This window comes from Gallinula chloropus (assembly GCF_964237585.1).
Source record: "Gallinula chloropus genome assembly, chromosome: 18".
NCBI lineage: Eukaryota > Metazoa > Chordata > Aves > Gruiformes > Rallidae > Gallinula > Gallinula chloropus.
Window position 1 is genome coordinate 9,596,495 of NC_140103.1, and position 24,567 is coordinate 9,621,061.

General features: G+C 54.1%; 1 protein-coding gene across 1 annotated transcript in view; it reads left to right on the top strand.

The window, feature by feature from the left end:
- The window catches only part of WHRN (whirlin), a gene marked incomplete at both ends in the record, with an annotated part of 49,707 nt that overhangs the window by 20,280 nt on the left and 4,860 nt on the right, over positions 1 to 24,567 (top strand). The window contains 6 exons of the mRNA XM_084272401.1: positions 7,960 to 8,085; positions 17,290 to 17,492; positions 17,745 to 17,781; positions 19,034 to 19,246; positions 19,571 to 19,783; positions 21,608 to 21,640. Of these exons, the coding sequence (XP_084128527.1) occupies positions 7,960 to 8,085; positions 17,290 to 17,492; positions 17,745 to 17,781; positions 19,034 to 19,246; positions 19,571 to 19,783; positions 21,608 to 21,640 (825 nt within the window). The remainder of the gene's footprint in view (positions 1 to 7,959; positions 8,086 to 17,289; positions 17,493 to 17,744; positions 17,782 to 19,033; positions 19,247 to 19,570; positions 19,784 to 21,607; positions 21,641 to 24,567) is intronic.

Here is a 24,567-nt window from a genome sequence, read left to right on the forward strand (position 1 = left end):
GTGCTGTTTCAGTCCTGGGATCACCATGCAGCTCTGCAGGTGGCCCTTAGCTACACCAGACGTGGCTTCTTCCATCAGAGGCCAGCGTGCATCCGGCTCTGCTGCTGCTGCACAGCTCTCAGCACTGCCAGGGTCCCTTCTCCTGGCCCTATCGATGGCTCTCCAGCTTTGCTGACCCCTGGCACGATGCACCTTTCTCCCTGGCCTGCTGGCTCGGTGGTTCACAAGCGCTTTCCACAGTAGCTGTTAGCACTGGTAGGACCTGAGATTGCCCAGAACAACACCCTGATCCCCCCTGCTCCTTGCACTGCTCACAGCCTGCCTCCTAACCCAGCTCCTCTTCGCAGTCCTGCTCACTGGGGTCAGTGAGCAAGGCTCGGGCTGGATGTTGTGATAACCTCCCCCCTCTAAACCCCATCCCTAAGACTGGTGAAAGAAGATAACTGGATGCTACAACTCTTAAATGACCATGGTCACCCAGACACTTCTGTGTCCTGGTTTTGCTGCTGATGGGGAAGGCAAGCCCAGCCATGAGCAAAGCCTGGCTGGCACTGAAGAGAGCCTGACCAGCCTGATAGATGTGACAGGGGTTATTTGGTGTCACCCCCTGTGTCATTTGCCTGAACACAGGCTCCAGGGTGCAAATTGGCTGAGTTGCTTTGTCCTGACTTCCTGAGCACCACAGAGGGATAAAAACATGTCCCAGGACTCGAGAGCACCCTGCCTCTGGGTTGTTTTTCTCTTTTGTTTTTACCTGTGCAGATGTATGTGTACATATACCTATTTAACTGTTGAAAGTGGGTTTGTTCTGTTCACAAATACCATGCAAATAAATACAACACGTTACTGGTTCATTCAGCCCAGTCAACTAGAATTGACAAGTACCCCCATGGGCTATTTGATTTCTGGTGGTTTTACATTGCAGGGGCTGGGACAGAGATTAGTTGGTTGTTTCCCCCACCCCTCCCTCTCTCCTATTTCTGATCGATCTGAATGGCCTAGAATACAACATGAAAGCTTTTGAACAGGCTCTCTTTGGGAAAGTACAGCAGAAACAGGACTTGAACCCTACAGCAGAAGGCTGAGCAGATGTCAACCAGCCAGCAATGGGTGCTGCAGCTCAGGGTGCCTGGAGTGTTGCTGTACTTAAGGTGATATTTCCAGCTCTTGCAAGGTTAAAGTGAAGGTTGGTGGAAACATCCTACATTCATCAGGCAACAGAGATATCCCTGTCTGGCTGCCTTTCCCTCCAGCACATCTGTGTGCCCAAAAGGATGGGGTTTGTAGCATAGTTTAACAAGTTTGCTTATCTGTAGGCAGAAGCATTCATTATCAAAAGGTTTGAAATGGAAACCGCTGCTGCTGGCATGTGTGATAGTGTAACTGATCTGTCTGGTGGAGGAGGGATCCGGTGCGTGGCTGTGCATCTTCCCGGAGCAGCCGCTCGGATGGGGGTGTGGAGCAGACAGGCTGGACCTGGAGTGCAGCCCGGGGTGGTTGTGGCTGTCAGCAAATGGGTTGGTCTGACAGCCTTGGGTAGCTCTGCTGGAGGGTGGGTTCTGTGCAGAGAGCAGCCAGTGCTGCTGGCGTAGGGCTGGCACGCTCCTTGCCCTTGGCTTTCGGTGGTAGCTTTGTGTGGATGCTGCGATTCCTTCGCTGTTGGCTGTGGAAGGAGGCAGCCTGGGGCTTTGGGAAGTTACTGCTGGGCTGGCGGTTGGCTTGTGCTCTGGCCAGTCAGGTCCAGTCAGTGGGACTGGGAAAGTCCAGCTTGCACCAGGCTTGGGTCAGAGGCGAGGCGGTGGATGAGCAGGAGGTGAGTGCTGAGATTAGGGCCGATTATTCAGCGCAGAGGTTACCGAAGAAGAAGGCACAAGAAAGGATGTGAGAACTGAAGGGGATGGAGGGATGAAGGAGGTGCTGGTGCATAAGCACATAAGGCTGTACAAGTCATTGCAGATCTTTACCCTTTCTGTATGCACATTGTTTGCAGCAGGTTGAAGAGATGGCCGTGCTTCCCAAGACTTGCTGCTATCAGTTTCCTGCAATAAGGGCACCCCTGTAGTTGTAATCACTGGATCCAGTGTTTCATTAGACCCCTACACCCATCTTACCTGTAGGTGAAGTAGCCAGTGCTGGTGGTCAGTAATAGATGTGAAATGAAGGGCAAAGCTCTGGTGAAGGGTTCTTGGAGCCACTGGTCTCCAGGACAGCCACAGCAGCCGGTGGCAGTCCCTCAGTGCCCTCCCAGCAGAGCTCATAGCCTTTTGGGGGGAAGAATGGGACCTGCTTTGAGTGGTCAGCTTGTGCTTCGCAGCAGTTTGGTTTTTATCATCTGTCCAGGCTTAAGTCCTGTAGATTTTTTTGCAGCAGCAAGGACTGCTTGTGCTGTGTGAGTTGTCGTTGATGTACTTCTGGGATCAACAGCTTATTTCATTAAAAGCACTTTGGAAACCATCAGCCAGGAAAAACTCGTAGGTGCTGCTGAGCTGGGGGGGGGAGATGAACTGTGCAAAGTGTTCTGCAAGCGTCGGACTGCTAATTCTCTGAGAAATGCCACTTCATCAACTGAATCGTTGCTCGGATGTGCTTATTGCCAGGGAGCTGCTTATTCCTTTAAGCTCTTGGTGCAGCAGAAAGAGAGAAAATATATTTAAGGAAGGGAGTGGGAACGTCTCCTTGCCTTCAGGCAGCTCTGCATTCAAAAGCAGCTATAATTATTATTTAAAAAATATATCTGCAATAGCCTTGCATGGGGCACTAATGGTGACCACTTGAGCATGAAGGGTGAGAGATGCAAGAGCGATAAGGAAGGATTTCTTTCTATTAGATTGTAATGACACTTTCAGCGTGAGGTGATGTAGCTCCCCCTGTCTCTTGCTGTTTGCCTCCTCTGACCTTGCTGGAGTTCGCCCTAGTTGGTACTACACTGATACTAAACACCTGTGGAGGTGTCTGGCATCATCACTGTGACAGCCAGGTCCCCAGTATGTCCTCGTAAAGCCTGCCCTGGAAGTGGAGGGGGTGATTTGGGGCAGCTCAGATCTGGCTTTGCTACCAGCTGTGACTCTGCTGCTCCCAGTGCCTCGGTTAATGGGGTGTGAGCTGGCTCTGGGTTCCTGCGAGCTGGGCTCAGATGTTGGGAGGATGTCTAGACGTGAGCCAGTGGGGCTTCCTTGGGAAGCAGGAGGAGGATGAGCCCTGTGAGGCTCCTTAAGTCTTGGGTTTGTTGTACGGTAGCAGCAATGGCGTGGAAATAGCTGTCGGCGCGGGTGAAGCCCTCTCAGCCGCTCCCGCAGCCGTGTGCTGTATCGGGCTGATGCAGAGCAGCTCTTGTCTGAGAGCTCTTCTAATGGCAAAATTGAATCTGTCAACAGGTAATTTCATCAACCTGGAGGAAAGAAATCCCATGGAAGAATCAACCCTGAGCAAATGCCTTGCTGATGACGGCATTTCTGCCTTCGCTTTCCCTAACAGGAGGCAGCAGATGTTTCAGTGTTGAAATTGAAATTAAAATAGTGACCCTGATCTTCCAAATGCTTGTGTTGTACCTGGGGGAGTATCTGGGGGCTGGGCACGGTCCTGGTATGGCACTGGGACGGTGGTGAGGACCATGCAGCATATGTGTTGCTGTCAGCCTGGGAATACCCAGCCTCTCTCTGCAAGGTAGGATATTCCCCTGCGCTTGGTTCCCCCCACAGAAGAGCTGCCTGGCTTTGCTGCCTCCGTTTTAGGATGATGGTGCTAGGACAGCTCTGCATTCAGCTGCTTGGAGGGCTCCCAGCTCTGCCCACCATTTATCAGCCCCTAAGGTATGTTACAGCTTCTCTGAGCTTCAGCCTGGCAGCAGAACAGGGGAGAGTTGAGGCAGGAAGAAACGTAATGTAACCAAAACGCCTTCTCCTGTGTCCAGACTTGAACAGCAGGGTTAACCCCACGTACAAACCTGCTGACCTGGGTGGAAAAGCCCAGGGTTTGGTCTGGGAACGGTGTGTTGGAGTCCCAGCAGGGCCCAGAAACAGTGCTTTCCATCGTGGCAGAGCCAAGTCACGGTGGTGGGAATCACTGGAAAAAACAGCCTGGTCACAGTGGATGTGGACACCACAGCTTGGCCTGTGCTTCATGGTCATCCCACAGGCTCCAGGGGAGCCCGCAGCCGGAGCTGGAACGTGGGAGAGGTGCCCAGCATCACCCATCTAATGCCATCACAGCATCTGCCTTCTTGTTGGAAACAAGGGGACCCTTGGAGACCCTCAGGAAATAGCATGCAGAACTCTTATCCCTGAGTTCTTAGCGACTCAGCCTTGGCTTCATCCCGCTGACAAGCTTCTCTCTTGGTTTGGCTCTTGAATGCCTTCTCCCTGCTCATCTTTCCTGCCTCCCTCCCGGCATCCCAGCCTGATCAAACCGAGCCCCCTGCCTGGGACCGCTCGCTTTATTTCTCAGCTGTTCCCTAAATCCCCAGTTTGTCAAGAAGCCAAACGCTTATTGTGGTTATTTCCTCTGGCCCCTGCTGCTGCCACGCTCTTCCCAGCAGCCTGAGCTTCGGTCGCGATTGCCGCAGGCTTTATTTGGAGAGGCGGAGGTATTAGTTGATTAAGAAATGCAATTAAGCCCTCAACAACCCAGCTCTCTGGGACTGCCAGCAGCGACGTATTTTTAAGTAGTACTTAGGGTTTTATTCACACAGCTTGGTTTTGGGATGGGGGGAAAGGGGGGTCTGTCAGACCTTTATTGCTTGAGGCTGCATCTGTGGTTTTCTGCTTCTTGAAGGGACTTGGTTTGCCTGGGACGTGTGTAAACAAAGCATCTCGCTGGGTTTATAGAGAGGGGGAGTATCTCTTACTCCATCTGATGGTATCGGGGTGGGGAGAGCAGCTTCTCAGCTTACCAGCCATTCGGGACAGAGTTAAAGGGAAACTGAAATGCCTCCATAGGGAATACCCTTCCTGTTGTGAACATTGGTGAAGTGTTGGCATGTATGTTTGTTTTTTGGGGACACCTGGGGAGGGAGGGGGTGCTGCCAGCTGGGTCTGTGACTGCAGGCACTTTGCTGCCTTTCTGCCACCTGCGTTTTTCCCAATGTTGGGGAGTTTTGGAGAGGTGCAGCAGTGATGGGATGAAGGAGCCATGGTAGAGGGGGAATATCCTTCCAGAAATGGGGAGAGAGCTGAATATTTCTCCAGTTTATAAAAATAACCCCTCGGTGAAATGTTCTCTCCAGTAATTGTTTTATGGCTGGAGAAATGTTTTCATGTACAGAGAAAATGAACCTGCCCTTGGTGTGACAGGCAGCCGCTCCGTTGGGTGGGTGCAATGCCCAGCTCTCCTCTCCAGCCTGAAGGTCTCTTCATGGCTCCTTGATCACACTGCAATCCAAAAATTGTTTGCTTTGTGCACTTTAAAGCAGGGGAGGGACTGACCCAAGGGACATATACAGCTCTGGACAGGGATGCTGATAGAGATGGTTAACACCTTACAGATCTCACGTTCCACGGAGCAGAGGACCTGCCACATTCACAGAGCATTCGTGAGATCCCCCCAGCTTCACCTCAGGGATCTGTAAAGCACATGCAGCTGATGAGGAATGGATGCAGTTGCCAGAAATTCCGGTATAGAAAAGCAGGAGCTGTTTTGGCATCTGTTTCTTGAAGTAAATAATTCTGTGGCTTGTAGTCCTTGGGTAGATTCACATCCTGCTGCTGGTTTCTGTCTTGCTGCTGCTCCACCGCCGCGGCAGCAAATGGGTTTTCAATACCAGGCTCTGTAAGGCTGGGCTGAATTCCCTGCGTGATGCCGTGTGCTTCAGAAAGGCAGGTTAATTAGCCACTCCGAGCTGGAAATTACATTTCTATGCAGGTAAATATATAAGCTTTTGATTTGACTTCGCTGAAGAGTTTTAAATATAAAAGCCATTCACAAACAGCCCATTCCTATCAGTGGGAAACGCCTTTCGGCTTTTCTCAGTTGTTTGTATTCCTGCTGCCTGCTTTTCTCTGGGATTGACTTAAAAACTTGGGACAAAAGCAAAAAACAACCCCCACCAACCCCCGAGTTATTCATTTAGAAAATGCTTTGCAGTGAGTGAACAAAGGCCTTTCAACCCGAGACTCCTCGAGGGAGCCCAACGCAGGCTTGCTCATTGACTTGAAATTCTCACCTGAACCTTCATCCATCATCCAGCCCTCTGAGGAGGAGGAGAGGCTGGAGGAAGGCAGATGGGAAGCTGGCTGGTAACTCTGACATACCCTGCGACATCAGCCCCGTGGCAGCTTTTGGTGGGGAAAACAGCTGTCCAGGTGCTTGAGCCTGTCGGAGGTTTGCAGAGAGTATTACCGACATCTGTTGCAGTATGTGCTGGGTAGGATGGATGGGGAATCTGTCCTAGCATTATTAATTAGAGGTAATAAGGCATATGGCCATGCAGAGGAGTCCTGAGTGCTTTCTGTGCTTTGGACAGGTGGGGAGTCCTGTGCAGCGTCGGGGCTGGGGCTGGTGAGGACTAGACTGGGCTGTGCCGGGGGCTTTCTCCCAGGTGGGATGGATGTGGGTAGTTGGTGTCTAGCTGCACGTCTGCGCAGGGCATGGGTGGGCAGGGGGGAAAGTGGCAGTCAGTGGTGAATGGTACCGCTGTGCCCGTGTCCACTGTGTCCTGGGGATCTCTCTCAGCCAAGGTTCTACCCCAGTGAGGCACCTGGAGAAGGAGAGTGCAGAATGCTGCCACAGATCAGCCCTTCCTCTGCTTTATGACTGATCCTCCCATGCTGTGTGTACTGCCCCTCTCACATAGCTGAGCCCCCTCTCTCCCCCAGAGCTGACGTTTCCTCCTCGTGATGCCCACCACATCCCCCTGCCCCACGGGAGCTGCCCTGCCCGGCCAAGGGGCATGGCAAGACACAGCAATGCGTGTTCCAGACGGATGTGTACCCTGCCTCTCCCTTCACTTGTCCTCCCCAGGTTGGGGATAGGGGAGCAGGAACAGAAGGGTCCCTTTGGCACTGCTTTGTCACTCCATGTCCTGTGACACACGGTGCCAGGGGAGGTGCAGTGGACCCGAGCAGCCTGGCCTTCAGCTGAAGGCCTTAACTGCAGCTCCATCTGCACCCTGAGGGACTCGCCATAAACCGGGGCGAAGCCTGCAGCTCGCTCTTTTAGCCCATGTGTTTAGCTGCTGCTGATGGAGGCCCGGTTTCCATGGGATAGGAGAAGGGTTGTATCCAGCAGAGCTCTGTCAGTCCCTTGCCTTCCCTAGACCCCAGCTCTTGGGGTGGTCTCAGTCCTTGCCTAAGCTGTATCTCCTTCCCTGAGGCCCAGAACCTCCTTAAACATTACTTGCTCCACTTGAGGCATTAACCTCCTTCTGTGCTGGTGCTTTACTTCTGGGTCCTGGGTGTCATTCCATATTCCTCTCTTCTTCCAGGTTTGCCTTTCCAAGAGCCAGACCTCCACACCTTCTCAACGTGCTCTGCCCTCTCGCTCTGCTCAAGCCTCTCAATTATTGTAAACCAGGACAAGGCAAACCAAACCCAAATCACACATGTTCCGTGTTTCCTATGCTCCACTGGAAAATGCCCCCTTGAGAGAACAGCTCTGTTTGCCCCTGTTGTGCCTGTGGTTAACCATGCTGCTCTTTGGGGGTGCCCATGGGGCATTGCCCACCCTGCAGCACACGTACATCTGAGGTGTCTGTCTGGCTGTGGGGAGACAAACAAGCTTAGGGAGCCACAGGAGCAGCTAGACCTGCTGTGCCCCCACTCTGCATTGCTTTCCTCCAGCTGCAGCAGGGATATCGCTGGCTCAGAGCTCTGTCTGGGGCTGTGGTAGTCTGGAGGCACCCACGGAAGCAGCTCTGTCCCAGGGTGTTTGCTGGGAACCAGTGGGAGAGCTGGTGGCAGCAGAGGTGACAGGGCTGTTGTCAGAAGTGTGGAGCTGATGAAATGACTGTTCCTCCCCCTGCTGCAGGTGAATCTAGTCCTGAATGAAGGGAAATCCCTGGGCCTCATGATCCGAGGAGGGGCTGAGTATTCCCTGGGCATCTACATCACCGGTGTGGATAAAGGCTCTGAAGCAGAGAGCACTGGCTTGAAGGTAAGAGAGAGCCCAGAGTGGACTGGTGGGGGGAAGGGGAGTGTGTATAACTTCACATGCAGTGGTTGTGGGGCCACACCAACATGTAACTGCTGCGGTTCCTCTCCCTCCACCCACATTCAAGCAGGGCTCTTGGTGGAGATGTGAGCATCACATCTCTGGACACAACTTTTCAGAGCACAGATGTTTTGGGTACTAAGCCTGCAGGGATCAGGGTGGTCGTGCCTGGAGAAATGCTGTCCTACAGCTTCTAGAGAAGGTCACACTTACCTTCTGCCTTAGCGCACCCACACACACGACTTCCCCCCCACCCCCCTTGACATAGCCTGAGGGCTTTGCTGTAGGTATTGTGTAGATACTGAAGAGCACAGCCCAGACCTGGCACCTCCCCAAGCTGGCAGGGAGGTGTTTTCTATTACAGATCCTGGTCCTGTGCCCTCTTCCTGCATCTTTCATCCAAACCCATTATGTTTGGAGCGAGCATTTTGTACAAGGTGCTCCCGTCCTGCCTGCAGGGACCATGTTGAGCTGCCATGATGAGAGGAGGCCAGGCTGGCTGCAGTGGAGCAGGGGAATGCTAGTTCCCTCCTGCAGCCTTGGCATTCGTGAGGATCGTGCCCTAACAAATGAAAACAGCAGGCTCACCCTCGGCAGTGGAGCAGAGCTGAGCTGTCAGCAGCCTAACTTGGTGTGTGACCTCCATCTCCCTCCGTAGCTTCTGAAGGATGCTCTGTGGGGTGGCTGAGCCCTCCTGAGGCTGAGCTGCTCCAGAGGCTCGATGGTTTTGCTGCAGAGCTCTTGTAAAGCGATGTCCCACACCTCTTTCATCCCACCATGCACATGCATCACCTCCAAGCTCCTCCAGCCTTCCCTGGCTGGGAAGAGAGGAGCTGGCTCGAGCTGCCCCAGGTGTCACACAAGTGACTTTGCACTAAGGGACCCACCATCAGAAGCAAGTCTGTCTGTCCCCAGCACCTGAGAAGCCTGTGCCAGAGCATCAGGCTCCATCCAGCTCCTAAACACCAGAACCCTGAAAGATTAAAGACAGAAAAAAGGTAAGGAGCTGCATAGTTTTCCCACCATTCTTTCTGCTTGTTTCATGTTTAGGTGCTTCCACACTGTTCCAAACCCCTCTCTTCACAGCACAGGGGAAAACTGCTGCTTTTCTTGGTTAAACCCACTGGCCAGTGAGCTCAGGACAGCTAATGGCACGCTGCAGGCTCGCACAGCCTGGCTTCACAGGAGAGGTGCTCCAGCCCTTGGATCATTTTTGTGGCCTCCTCTGGACCTGCTCCAACAGGTCCATGTCCTTCTGGTGCTGAGGGCTCCAGAGCTGGACACAGCACTGCAGGGGGGTCTCCCCAGAGCAGAGCAGAGCAGAGCAGAGCAGAGCAGAGGGGCAGAATCCCCTCTCTCTCTGCTGGCTACACTCCTTGGGATGCAGCCCAGGATGGGGTTGACCTTCTGGGCTGCAGATGCACATCGGTGGCTCATGTCCAGCTTCTCATCCACGAGACCCCCAGGTCCTTTTCCTCAGGGCTGCTCTCCAGCCCATCATCTCCTGCCCTGTATGGATAATGGGGATTGTCCTGACCCAGGTGCAGGACCCTGCTCTTGGCTTTGTTGAACCTCATAATGTTCACCTGGGCCCACTTCTCCAGTCTGTCCATGTCCCTCTGGATGGCATCCAGTCCCTCTGGCACATTAATCTCACCACTCAGCTTGGTGTCATCAGCAAACTTGCTGAGGGTACACTCAACGGACCCTTGAGGAACACTGCTTGTCACCTGCATCCTCCTGGACAACAAGCCATTGCCCACCACCCTCTGGATGCAACCATCCAGCCAATTCCTTATCCACTGCACAGTCCACCCATCAAACCCATATCTTTCCAACTTAGAGAGAAGGATGTTGTGGGGGACTGTGTCAAAGGCCTTCCAGAAATCCAGATAGATGGTATCCATAGCTCTGCCCTTGCCTACTGATGCAGATCCGGCCCTGCTGATGCTGGTTTGGGTACCACTGCTCACCAGAGTGCTCTGCAAGGGCAGCAGAAAGCAGGCTGGGTCTCTGCAGTCCATCAGCAGCTAAATATTCATTCTCTTGGCCTTGGCCTTCTTCATGTTTATTCATTCACGAAACTGCTGGCGACGTGTTCTTCGGGCATGTTTCAAAATGTGCTGCCTCAGTGGAAGTTGTGGGGCTGAAAAAGTGCAGGTTAGCAGAGGACTGCAAAGGAGGAACCTGAGCCAGTCTTGTTTGCTTTCAGCTTCTGTCCTTCCTCCCTCCTTCATGACGTTGGCAGCGATGCCGTGCAGGAGCCGAGCTCGTCCTGCTGGTGTTTGTGCTCATCCCTATTTCTCCCTCGTTCATTTTGTTTTCCTGGTAGTTTATTTTGTCAGGGTATTTTATTTTTTTTTTTAAAAGACATTTTATTTTCCTCTCCTTGACCTTTCCATCAGAAATAGCAGATTTCAGATGGCTTTCTTTGAACAAACAACTCAATATTGAGTTCCCTGCGCAAAGGCTGGGGGAAAATGAAGCTACCACGATCCACGTACAAGAGGAGGAGAGAGAGACTGTAAATAAGAAGAGGTGAATGGCTTTACATCATCATGGCAGTCATCAAGCTGCCTCTTGAAACCTGCCTTGTATTTTTGAGGTCTGCACGTAAACAAGGATAAGGAGAGAGAGAAGACTTAAATAAAACCCCTGTGTGGCTGCCTGGGAGCCTGGGGAACATACGAACAGCAGGGGAATCAGCTTTTTGAAAGGGCAGATAATGGCAGGACAAGGAGGATGGATTAAAGCTAAAGGAGGGAAGGTTTAAATTAAATATTAGGGATTGTCCCTCTCTACTCTGCCCTTGTGAGGCCCCAGCTGGAGTCCTGTGTCCAGAGATGGGGCCCCCAATACAAGAAAGATGTGGGACTGTTGGAGAGGGGTCAGAGGAGCCACAAAGATGATTAGAGGGCTGGAGCAGCTCCCCTACAGAGAGAGGCTGAGGGAGCTGGGCTAGGTCAGCCTGGAGAAGAGAAGGCTGTGGGGGGACCTCATTGCAGCCTTCCAGTCCCTGAAGGGAGCAGAGGAACAGGAGGGGAATCAGCTTGTTAAAGGGCAGAGACTGGCAGGACAAGGGGGATGGAGTGAAGCTGAGGGAGGGAAGGGTTAGAGGAGATATTAGGGGGAAGTTTTTTACAGAGAGAGTGGTGAGGGGCTGGAACAGGCTGCCCAGAGAGGGGGTGGGTGCCCCATCTCTGGGGGTGTTCAAGGCCAGGTTGGATGGGGCTCTGGGCAACCTTGTGTAGCTCCAGGCCTGGAGGTTGGTGTCCCTGCCTGTGGCAGGGGGGTTGGAGCTCTGTGATCCTTGGGATCCCTTCCAACCCAGACCATTCTATGATTCTGTGAATAAGGCGAGGAGGGAGGAATTGGATGAGAACGTGGGGGGTTGTGGTATGCCAGATGTAACCTTCCCTCTGGAGGCAGCACGGGGTGGCCCTTCCACCGATGTCACCTCTATAGGCACAGGTGTTACTTAAGCTGCTCCTTCTGGGCGGCCACCAGAAACCTCCCGGCACAGTGGTGAAACCGCCCGCTCCCCGGGAGACCAGCTCGGCCCCTCCTACCCTTTCATCTCTTTTGTTCCCCGTGTTTGTACCACAGGGTGTTTGGAGAAGAGAACATGCTTTCAGACAGCGCCTGGCACCCGCTGTTCCCTGGCCCTGCTTCCAGATCCCCTGATCCCTCCAACAGGCTGCGTTGGCCTCCTTGGCCGGGGATCATCTGCTCCGACCTGTTTCCCTCCTGGGGAAGCTCAATACCTCCTTATTTTTCTGTGAGTCCTAATTTGGCCATTTCCAAATCGATTCCGACTGTTTCCTGCCCGTATTTTGAATTTCCTGAGGTCTGCTTGCAGTAATTATTTGTGCTGGAGAGAGGCTCCTTCTACTTTAGCCGTGTCCGCGAGCGTAACTCAACCCCTCTCCGAGCACATTAGCGGCATTAAATAAGACCAGTGCTTGTGCCAAACCATTTGGCATCCTATTAGCCCTGTTATTCCCAGCTCAATTTGGTGTCATTTAACGTCAACTCATGTTTAAAATCTCTCACCTCTTTTTTTTCTCTCTCTGTGACTGAATTTCTCCCCGAGCCAATTTTGATTATTTTTTAAGAGAGTTTAGGTGCTCAGAACCCTTGTCTTAAACCCATTAAGCTCCTCTTGACTGCACCTCCCTTCCCCAGGTTTCTCCAGCAAGGGAAGGAGCCAAGCCCAGCACTGAGGTGTGTTATTTCTGAGCGCTGCTTCTTGTCACACATCGTGTTCAGCCCCTGTATTTCAGGGTACATTCTTCCCTAGGAAATAAGAATAATCCCGTTTCCAAAAGAGTTCAGGCACTCAGCGGGTCCTGTTGTGTCCACCCACCATCACCTGAGCACAACTGAAAGCTTGTTCTGGAAATATCCAGGGCAATGATTTTTCTGTGTTACATTATTATAACTCTTTTGCATCCTGTTATTTCCTCCTGGAGCATTTGGAGCTGGGCATACAGCAAATAATTTGCCAGGATCCGTGTTTTGTTTTAATAGATGGCTCTTCTGCATCTCTACAGTCCTTTGGTACCTTCCCAGCAGACCTTGACTTGGTTAAAAAAACCTAATTATCTATGTTAATTAGCAAAACCCCCCTTTCCAGCTCTAATATGAGCCTGTCATCAAGATAGGCTGATCTGCAGGCATTTGGGCTGCCCAGCAAGTCTCTTATCTGCCCTTCACCAACAATTACTTTGGCAAGGTCATCTTCTCCCCCCAGCACGAGGTTCTAAAACATACTCCAGTATTTTGTGGCTGGTTCTTCTCTCCCAGCAGCACCAGACCGAGCTGGTCTTGTGCTGGGTGCTGTGCTAACAGCACACAGGAGACCAGAGAGCCGTGAAGGACTTGGGATAAACGTTGAGGCAGCGGTGAAGGACGGACACAAAGAGATGAAGTAGGTTGTCCAGGGCCCCCCCGGTCTCTTTGATATGGTGAGGGCTTGCCAGGTTCCTTATGATCCATCCCTGAAAGGAGAAGCTAAAGAAGGGTTATTAAATGGGTATAATGGTCTTGAACAAAAAAAAAAATCATGAAAGTTTAATCCCCGATATAGAAAACTATTAAAGATTCATAATTGCAACACAACTAACTAATTGAGTTTGGGGTTTCGTGGTTTCAGTGCCGCAGCGAGCCCCCCCTGCTCCTTCTTTCAGCTGCACAGTCCAGGGGCTTGCCCAGTGGGTTGGAAAGATGTGAGTGTTGATGCTCATCACACCTGGACAGGAGTTTCTCTGGCAGTTTAGACACTGGCGGAATTTTCTCTCCCTGTTAATGTTGGTTTAAAGCTGAGGGAGCTTGAAGGGAGCCTGAGATATTTGTGGAGTCTCATGGTGGGGGATGTGGTCACTTGTGCCTTCCCTTGGGCTCCCTCCTGCCCTTCCTGGTCCTTGATCTCCTTGGATGAGCTCAGGTGGAGCCGGCTGCCTCTGGCTCTCTTTCTGCAGCTGACTCATGGAGGTGAGGTTGGCTCCAAGCTCTTCCCTTCAAACCACAGAGGTTTCACATCCCTGGCACGTGATTTTGGCAACTGGTCTGTGCCCTGCTGTCTGCTGGGGTAGGTGTGAGTATCCCACCCTGAGACAGCCCTGCTTTGTGCTCTCCCCTCCAGACAGCCAGTGTAAAGGGCCACCATCCCTTGGCAGGACTTGCCAAGCCTGACCTGTGCCCGGTGCTGTGTCCAATCCTTGTGTGGGGAAGGCCAGAGAAGGAGAAGGCCAGCCAAGAGCAGGCAGCTCCCTTTGCAGCTCCTACTGCTTTGAGCATTGTATTGGAGCCAAAGCACAAGACAGTGCTGCAGGACCTGACCTGTGCTGAGCCCAGGGCTGTCATGATGCAGCTGGGATGTGCTCCCCTTCCCTTGCAGCTGTGGGCTTGCAGCAGTGCAGCTTGAAGGCCTTGTCATCCTTCTTGGCTGGCTGTAGGACTGTGGGTTTCTCCCTTACATACACCACCTCTGCTGCCCTATTAGCTGCGCAGCTGCCCCGTTAACAGTGGTTATGAAGACAGTGAGCAGAGGGCATCGGCTGGCCCGTGTGAGGACAAAGCTCAGGGGCCTTTGACAGTGGCATTGGGAGGGACCTCTGTGCCACCACAGCCCTTGTGTCGCAGAGGAAGGACTGTCCCAGAAGAATGAGGTCGCTGGACAGAGCTGAAGGCAGAACCAAGCTCTGCTGCATCCAAGTTGTGTCTGGACTTGATCTTAAAGGTCTTTTCCAGTCCAACCTAAACGAGTCTGTGGTTCCATGTGGCTCATGCACCAGGTCCTTTTCTCCCATCAGTGCCACTCAGAGTGTCCTTCCAGCTTCACTGAGCATCCTCTGTCCTTTCCTCAGAGGGCGGGGTACAGAGGAGCCCTTCTCTGGCTTCTCATTATTGCCAGCATTATTTTGTATAGCTCGATCAAGCTCCCCACACATTATCTCATCTCTAAATTTAACAGGCCTAATCTCTTCGATCTGTCCTTTCACAGGCACTTTCATCTGTTCCTAATCATTTTTGTTTCTCCTGTCTAGAACTTTTCTCTCTGTCTCCTTGCTGGGCAGGCAGAGATGTGACCGGGGACCGGACTCACAGCAAGGTCACACCTTCACTGACATTGCCAGGACTAGTTTTAGAGCTATTTTTCACATGTTTCCCATCACATGTCTTTGGTCTCAGCTTACTTGATCATCCTCACAGCTGCACCCAGGGCAAAGTGGTCCATGAGTTGTCAGGTTACAGTCTGTTGGCTGAGTCTTCTATGGTCATTCAAGAGGCATCAGTCACATCTTGGCCAGTGGCAAAGTTCTGCCTGGTTCTTCAAACCACCTTTACAAGCTCCTTCTGACACTCTAGTTGGAACTAACCCAAGTAGAGTGTTAGTCAGAGTCACTCCAGGGCTCACTGCAGGCATCAGGATGTCCTGCCCACCTTCTGATGTTCAGTAGCCTTCAGGTTCTACTGTTCCTTTGCATCTCTATTGCTTCTGGGGCTGTTCAGCCTTGAGAGAAGAGGACTGAGAGGGGATCTGATCAGTGTTTATCAATATCTGAAAGGTGGGATATGGGGGGAAATAGCCAGCCTCTTCTCAGTGTCTGTGGAGACAGGACAAGGGGCGATGGCCTCAGGCTGGAGCATAGGAAGTTCCACACCAACATGGGGAAGAACTTTTCCCCAGTGAGGGTGAGGGAGCCCTGGGACAGGCTGCCCAGGGGGTGTGGAGTCTCCATCTCTGGAGAGATTCCAGCCCCGTCTGGATGCCGCACTGTACACCCTGTCCTAGGGAGCTGCTTTGGCAGGGGGTTGGACTCGATGAGCTCTGGAGGTGCCTTCCAACCCCTGCAGCTCTGTGATTCCCAGGGACATCCTGTGCCCTCTCTCCCTCTGCCTCTATCTTTGCAAGGCAAGAGGAGCACAAAGGTCTCCATATGTGACTCAGCATTGCCCTGCCTCTCTGCTGTCACCATGACCACCCACCAGTCCAGGACAGCCCTGGGGCTTCCTTCCAGCCCACAGCAGCTGCCTGATGCTGTAGCCATGCAGAGTCAGATGAACATAGAGCTGCCTCAGCAGACACCCAGCCCTGCAAGAGGCAGACGAGAGTCTGTCGGGTCCATAATCGGGACGGGTCTATAGTGTGAGGCAGGTGAGAGGAAGGGTGCTGGGTGGGAAGAGCCAGACCCTCCCTCTTGGAAACAGCCTTGTGTTGATCAGCTAACGCTGTGACAGTCTTCACTAGCAGGAAGGGGGGTCCCCAGTGCTCCGCAGCCTCAGCATGGGTCCAATTGTTCCTCCAGGTTCCTTCATCATCCTGGCTTGGGTTTGCAGTGGGAACTGAGTGCTGGTACCATGGGGCAGAGCCAGCCCAGGGCCCCTCCAAAAGGCACCTGGAATTTTCTTCTAAGACTCATATCAAATCAAACCAAAATGTAATACTAATGAAACTGCAGCAGTCTCCTCCCAGGGCGTAATTCCTCTTATCTTCCTCCTTAATTGCATTAAGTCTCCTCTAGGAACACAACTCCAGGTAAGGGGGGGGTTCTTTGCTGTCCAGCCAACAGTAGTAGTCTTGTTGTCCACTGTTACACCCAACAAAGTAGCACCAGTAGAAACTTGCCTGGCAGCAGAATCCTGGCCCACCACATTGCCACAGCAGTGCTTAACTGGGGCTTCTCCTGGGAGTAAATGATTTTAAGAACCAGGAGAATTAATCCCAGTCCTCTGAGGCTCCCTTGACCCAGCAGCAGACTGACAGGGCTGAAAGGATCATTTAAACTCTCCCTGTTACATTCTGAGCCTTAGGAATTCTTCCTGCTCCCTCTTTTCTCCTCTTCTGAGGTGGGGTGAATTACTCAGAGGAGTGTCCCGTTCTGCTTGTGTTGCAGAAAGTAGGGGAGGTTTGAAAGGTCAAGGGAAGGTCTGAAAGAGTCCAGAGAGGCAGCTTATCAGAACCAGGGTGAATTGTGACATGGGAGTAGAGGAGTGGCACCCAGTGCCCTCAAAACAGAGAGGAAGATGCCCTGGGATGAAGGGGGAAATGCTGGAGGATGGAGTGCTGGGTCGTGAACGCAGCCCGGCTGGCAGGGAAGCTTCTGGTTACGGTAAAAGCCCCGGCCCCAGAGCAAAAGCTCTTGGGAGCAGCTGTGGAGGAAACAGCAGGAGAGACGAAATCCAGCTGTCTTGGATCTGCAGTTTGCAGGGAGTTGGAGACTCAGGTTGAACCCTCCCTGCTGCAGGAGGAGATCCAGAGCTTCAGGGCTTCCAGCGATGGGGCCCAGTCTCCCAGATCAGCCTGAGGCATTGGGGCTGGGGGTCTTGATACTCTTTGAGGGCTATTTTAACCAAGTGGGTCTGTAGATCTAGTTAAGGGAGGGCACTGCACAGGTTGTTCTTATTTAGGATCCTTCACAGCCTGGTCCTTTACTGGCTGTCACTCACTAAGCTTGAGCACTTGGTTTCCAAGCATCAGCACTTGTCCCCTCACCCTCATTTATCTCCATCCCTCTAATTGCTGCATCCCTGGTTTGGTGGTGGGTCAGACTGAGTAGCTCCTCCCTGGCTGGGAGAAAGCAGCACATCCCTAACAGGAAAGTCTCCAGGGACTGCCAGGCTCACCCTGTCCTGACTCCACAGGTAGGAGACCAGATCCTGGAGGTGAACGGCAGGAGCTTCCTCAGCATCCCCCACGATGAGGCGGTGAAGCTGCTCAAGTCCTCCCGCCACCTCATCATGACAGTGAAGGACATCGGGAGGCTGCCCCATGCCCGCACCACCGTGGATGAGACCAGATGGATAGCAAGCTCCCAGATCGGAGAGACCCTCGTCAACTCAGCAGGGTAGGTGCTTGGTACACCTAGTGTGGGGCTGCACCCCCAGAGCACCCACAGGGAGATGGCATCTCTGGCCTGTAAAGTGGATCAGGGATGGACAATATCTTGCCACCCCGCCCCTGTTCTCTCAGGCCAGAAGCTTTCCGCCTTCAGGCACAGAGAGCAGAGTATGTAACAGGGCTTGTGCCCAGCCTCAGGTGATGGGTGAGGGATGGGCACGTGGTGCTCGGTGCTAACTGGTCCCCTTCCTCCTTGTAGGGCAGTGGGCGACCACGCTGCGGAGGCGACAGCCAGGGTAAGAGATGCCAGCCCTTCCTGGGTCCTGCCTCTTGTTCTCCATGGGAGGAAGGGCTTTTGTGCTCTTGGTCGGAAAGGGGTGTTGGTTTTGTGAGGAGTGGTGGGTCTGAACTGGCTCTGGCCCTGCTCCCCACCTCGCATTGCCAGCTGCATTTCTACAGACAGTGACACTGTCTCCTGTGGGTCAGCTCTGCAACACATCTGGTGCCTCCTAGCCTTTGTGCTACTGGGCAAGGACCGTGGGGACCCCTTCTACCCCGCAGAGGTGACCGTGATCACTTTCTCATGGTGGGTTTCTGGGGCCTGACAGCTCCTGGGACCTCTCCCACCCCAAAGCAGAGCCAAACCAGCCCTCTCGAGCACTCTGGCTGTCAGCAGGGCTGTGTGGTGACAGGGACTTGCCCAGTGCTGTGACTTCAGCTCTGTGCCAGTGTGTCTCCTCCAGAAACCTTTCTGTAAAGAACATTTCTTTTAAAGATAAATGAGGCAGCAAGGTTTCACAGGTGGCTTTAGCTGATAACACCTTCACACTGTCTGCTGGCAGTGCAGGCTCCCAGCCTCCACACCATTCAGTGTCTCCAGGACAGCCAGCATCTTTGTCTGGCTCTGTATCCACACGCTGACTGTGCCAGGGAGGGGAACAGTGAGGACCTCCTCTGAGAAATGCCTCTTGAAGGAAAAAACCTTTCAGCTGTGGCCAGATGCGTCTCTCCTGGGGACTCCTTTGGTTGCCAGCAGCTCTTTCTTCACCAGGGTCTGCTCCAAGGTTGCAGCAGGGGCAAGCGTGCCTTTTGCACCAGGTGGGAAGCTTGCTTCTCACGATCCCAGTTCTTGTAGCTTCTCCAGCTCTACTGAGAAGGAATACAGCCCACTACTGAGCTGAGCACGGACAGCGTCCATGCTTGCCCATCAGAGCTGGGAAGCTGGTTTGTTTAGTCATTGTGCTGTATAAACTCGTGGCAGGAACAAGTGGTGACACCAAGCAAGTGGCTGTGCTGGTGAATCCCTGGGGTACATTCCCTCCTGCCATTTTCAGCATCCCCTTTCCAGTCCTGTTTCCCAGCTTGGCTGTGGGTAGTTGGGTGAGAGCAGTGAGAATGTTGGCAGCTTGGGCTGGTGGGCAGAGCCCGGAGCAAGGGGACAGGTCTGGGTCCTGACTGCACTGCCCGGCTGCCTCAGCCGAGCTGCCCACCTTTCAGCAGCGGGTTCCTTGGCATCCCAAGCCAAAGCCCATCTCCTGTCTTCTGCAGCCTGTGTTTTACCGGGGTCTGGCTGGCTCCCAGGTGACACTGAGCAGCATGGTGAACCAGACCCGAGTCATGCTGGAGGAACAGGCACGGCACCTGCTGAACGAACAGGAGCGGGCGACCATGGGGTACTACCTGGATGAGTACAAGGAAGGCAACATCTCCGTGGATGCTCTGGTCATGGCACTCTTCGAGCTGCTCAACACACATGCAAAGGTGAGGCCCACACCAAGGTCAGGGACAGTCTCATGTCCATGATGGGCTGAGCAGAGGCGTTGTCACAGCGTGGCTCAGTGCCCTCAGGGTGATCTGCTCGGGGTCACGGGTGAGGGGATGGGAGCAGAATTCAGATACAGGACATTATGAGTGATACATGCTGGGGTTTGGTGGCTGAGAAAGTCTAGGACCAAACCTCCTCATGTGTTACCTGCCAGTACATGGTGTTACCACTGTAGAGCAGCGTGGGAGGATGGGTCTTCACCCACCCAGGAATACGGTTGTGCTCCAACCTCTCTCTGGTTGTCTGTCTGCCTGGCCCAGTTCTCACTGCTTTCAGAGGTGCGGGGGGTGATCTCCCCGCAAGACCTCGACCGCTTTGACAACCTGGTGCTGAAGAGAGAGATCGAGTCCATGAAGGCCCGCCAGCCCTCAGGGCCCGCCATCGGCACCGACTCCTACTCTATGATGTCCTACAGCGACACCGTCTCTTCCTCCAGCAGCCACTTCACTGCCACCACCGTCAGCTCAGCCCGGGTGAGTCCCTCCTGGCTGTTCCTTCTTCTTCCAGGGCTTGCTTCTGGCAGCCCTGCAGCAGTCTCACTTCCTGGGAATGCTATAAAGGCATCTCCCCACTTGGGAGGCCCTGTTCTGCCTCCTTCCCCCATGGATTCTCCCAAAGCCTTTTCAGTGTTTCCCCCTTTGCACCTCGAGGGCTGGGTGCAATAACATGAATTATCGGTGCAGTGAGGTGATGCCATGACACACACTTGGTGTCTGGGTGTCCCTGAGGCTGAGATGCTTCCGTCCTCTGCGTGACGGCTGGGCCTGCTGCTGTCACATTGTCCCCAGCAAGGAGGGAAGTCTGCCTCCCTCCTTCCCTCCCTCCCTCCCTCCCTCCCTCCCTCCATCCCTCTCAGTGATGTCCCACTGCCACACCATGCCTGCCACTGCTCACCAGCACTAGCTGTTGAAATCCCCTCCTTAAAGGCATTGCCTGCCCCCTCCCCATCCCAGCAGGGACCGCAACAGCCAGCCCAGCCATGTCCTGTCCCGTCCCAGCCCCTGCTCGCTCTCCAGCATTAAGCAGCAGCTCTCCCACACATCTCTCTGCCAGGCCTTCAGTGCACGCACCGTCTAATTAAGTTACCGTAATCACCTCAGAGTGTGCAGGCACACAGCCCTCAAATTAATTTCCTGGCCATAAAACGCTTTTCATGGTTAAAGCATTAGCAACCTTGGAAATTAAAACCTTGGTGAAAAGAACGGGGGACAATGGGCTTTTTGCTACTTTGACGGCAAGAAAACCAACCCCCGGCCTGGGGAGGGTGGGATTGTGCAGCAGAGAGCCCAGGCAACACAGCCAGTGTTTGGGGGAGGGGGGGAAACGGGGGGCTGTGCCTGCCTGTGTGGTTTGGCCCAGCCTCCCACGAGGCCTCGGGGAGTTTCAGAGCATCAGCGCTGTGCTTTTGTCCCGCTGACTTCACAAATACCCATGGGAAGGCCATCTGCTCTGCCCAGGGTGGATTAGGATGAGACCCTTTCTGGGTTGGGATAACCAAAGTGAGTTTTGCTCTCCGAGGGCTGGCTGGGAAAATCTTCCTGCAGTGTCATGGACTTGTGTGCCGAGTGGGACATCCCCCTTCTCATGCTGCCCCTGTGCCCAGGGCTGTCCCACTCGCTTTGGGTGCACCCTGCTCTCCCTCCTGCTCTGTGACACCACGTGCTGAGCATGGCTGTCTAGCATGATGGGCAAGCCATGGCCCAGCCCCACTGGTGCATGAGCCCTGAGGTCAGGGAGCGACACCCAGATGCTGTCCCAGCACGGAGTAAAGAGTGGGCACCGCTGTTTTAAGAGCTTCCTTGGAGAATGCCTGTCCCTTGGTGGCACTGCCAGGTGCTTCCCGGTGGTGTGGCAACTCTTCCCACAGGTGTGAGAGCACACACCCCCCTGAGCTCTGCTCGGGTGCTGGGAACGCCACCACTGCTGGCTTGAAACAACTGCTGGGCAGAGAGCACCAGCTCGTGGTGGATGCTGCTTATCTCAGCTAGCAGCAGATTGAGGAGAAGGGCAGAGTTCCCAAACTGCTTTACCCCCCTGCTCTGCCTTGGGGCCCTGCTGCTGTTGCCCTCCCCAGCCTCTCTCACGGAGGGGGCTCATTTCATCCAGCACCTTGGGCGTGGGGCACGGCTGGGCGCGGATTCTGCAGGGAGGGTCTGGGGGGAGGAGGGATGCGTGGTGTCGGGATCTGCTCGTCTCGCTTGTTTGTTCTGCATCCTCCCTGATGTCATGTTTTCCCTTTTATGCTTGTTTCAATCTGCTTTTCCCCCCTGCTCCCCCTCCCCATCGCACGTCCCCAGGAGCGGCTCTTGTGGCTAATAGACCTGATGGAGGTAGGGGCTGTCAGCGAGACGGGGACTCGAGTGCTGCGGTTGCCATAGTAGACGGGTTGAGAGTGCGTGTGAATGTGCGTTGGGTGGGAGGCGGGGGGGGTGGGTACAGCCTGTCCGGGGGGCCAGCATGCGCCTCTGCCACGTGAACAGCCACCTCGTTTCACCCATCTCTGCCTTTTCCTCCGATGGCTCCAATGAGCTGTTCTGGAGCCCCAGTCCCCAGTGCTGCCAAGGCTCAGACTTGAACCCAACCCCACTGGTACCAGAGTCCTGCCTGCAGTGAAGCAGTGCGGGTGCCTGATGGACCCCACGCTGCCCTTCCTGCCTGCTCTACCTGCTGCTGAGCTGTCTTGCACCCTGGCTAAATACCAGTAGGCTGGTCACATCCTGTCTCACATCCTCAGGGATGGGTGAGAATTTTCTGGACAGGCCTTGAGTCTGCAAAAATCTGTGCTCCAGGGCAGGAGGGGCCGGTACGCTCGCATCATGTGTGCTCAGCCTTTAGAGAAGCTAGACCTGGATGTGGGGAGACCTCAGAAATCCCTCAGCCTAACAGAGCTCTTGGTTGGGAGGAGGCTGAGAAGAGCTTCAGGCTCGTGCTCCCTGGTGCGGATGGAGCACGTTCTCTCCTCTGTCTGTGGGAGGAGATCGCTGGGGTCACTGGGTTGAGTGCACACAGTGTCAGACGGAGCTGATAGCTCCCAGCTCTGGGAGAGAGGAATTCCAGTAGCTGTGAACCTGGCCTGAAAGCAACACCCCCCTGGGAATGACACTTACCTGGAAGAGGAGAGGAAGGACAGACATTGCCCAGCTGCATCCCGTGGAGAGGCTGGGTGGAAGGGCCTTGCCTGGCCTCTGGTTTCACTGTTATCCAGAAAATAGAGAGGCTGGGGGAGCAGGGAGTCAGCAAGAGGGAGCAGCCTCCTCAGTAAGAACTCATTTTTCAGAGCAGTGACTTCCATGGGGCTTTCAAGGGAAATCCAGGAAAGCAGTCTTAAAATAGCCAATTCCTGAAAGCAAATGTGCTCAGCTTAAAAGCCATTGCGTTTTGGAGCCTGGAGCAATCTCTATTTAATTGCTTTTCCCCCCAAAGTCCTAATCCTGGGGAAAGACAGATCCCCTGCTTGCATACTGCAGCAGAAACAAGTGCCCTGAGGATGATGAGCAGCCTGGGCATTCCTGGGCAGGCGGGCAGCGGGATTGGGCTGGCAGGGAGGGCGCAGGGTGCAGTGTCCACCCCCTGTTTGCCGGGAGGATTCAAGTCTCGGTGCAGATGGGTCCTGGCTGCGAGGCCTGGGCTGAGCCGTGGCACATGATGTGCTCTGGGGTGGCCTTGATGTCATGGTGATGGGCACGGGCAGCAGGACTAGGGGAGAGTGGGTGCTGGCAGATTCCTGAGGGGCATCAGGCAGACTCTTTTGGGTAGTGATGTAACTATGAGTGCGTGATGCTAGGCTGCTCCCAGGCACCTCACAGGGCTCTGGTCCTCATGCACTTGCCAGCTGCTCAGTGAGCTCTGGGAGGTGGGTGTAGGCTGGCAGAGGCAGGGCTGGGAGGGGAAAGTTAGGGACACAACTGAGAGCCCCTCGAGTGACCCCTCGACTGCTGCCCAAATGCCCCCGTCTCCACCTTGGCTCTTCCTTGGCTCCTTTCCTTGTGCCTGCAGCCACTTGGCTGGAGTACCGGCTCTGGGCAGCATCCGGGGGGAGTGGTGCTGGGGCGAGGGGAAGGCGGCACTTGGGCAGCTCTCTGCTCATCAGAGGAAACCAGGGTGAAGGGAGGGAGCTGTGCAGCGAGGCGCTGGTGCCGTTCAGTGGGGTTTGTCCAGCTGAGCATCCCTGCTCCTCACCCGTGGTGGCCCTTGAGCTTCTTCAACTCATTGGCACTTCAGCCCCATCTGAAGTCCTGTTGCTGATGCACAGACAGCCCAGAGCAGTTGGTCATCTGTTTAACCCATGAGAAGGGAGGTCGCCTCTGGAAGAGCCCTGCCCTCCTCTTCTCCAGCCTCGGACAGACAGTATTGCCCTGTCCTTCAGGCCTGGCTGAAGCATGATGTCTGTGGCTCTGCCATGTGTTCCAGCCAGATCTGCCTTGGCCATAGCTTGCTACACCATCAGGAACCCAAAGGAGGGCTAGGGGATGCTTCTCTTTCAGAAGCTGCCTGCCTCTACCTTGGATTAATGGATGTTGATGAGCCCAGCCCTGGTTGGAGGAAAGAGTGGTTCCCCAAACCACTGCTCACCTTGTCGCTTTCTGAACAAGCCATTTCTCTCAGCTCTCGTTCTCCAGGGCTCCTTCTGAAGCCACAGAGATAAAAGCACTTCCCATTAATGTTTTTGCTGCTTCTCTAATGCTCTTAATTGTCTTCCCGCGTCTATTTTGGGACGCTAACATCTTCCAGGCACAGCAACAGCCTCCAGCTGATGGGGAAAATGCAGATGCACCAGCACTTCAACTCATGGGTTGTTTACCCTGCGATAAATAACGCACAGTTAAACACAGGCTGTACCCTGCCCACTCCAGCACAAACACAAACATCCCCCTGGACGTGACAGAAATGCAGTGCACCCTTTCCGAGCAGCACCAGCCACCTCTCTGGGTCAGGATTTCCCATGGAAAGAGGGTGCTGAGATTGGGTTTGCTCTTAGAGGGCCTTGCAGGGGAACCACATGGAGCTGGGGATGTGCAGAGCATCCCTTAAGGAGAGGACATGGGGCAGAGCCAGCAGCAGAGCCTTGGGACCAGTGGGGTTCATGCCAGGCACACCCAGCACCCTCTGCACACCCCCAGTTCTGCCCTCCCTGCTGTTACTTAGCCAGGGTGCCTCTTTGCTCTGCTCAACTCTCTCCAGTGTCATCTCCTGATGGAGAGCTGCCCCTGTGCAGGCGGCTGGCAGGTTCCCAAAGCCCTGTGTGATTTCTGGGGCT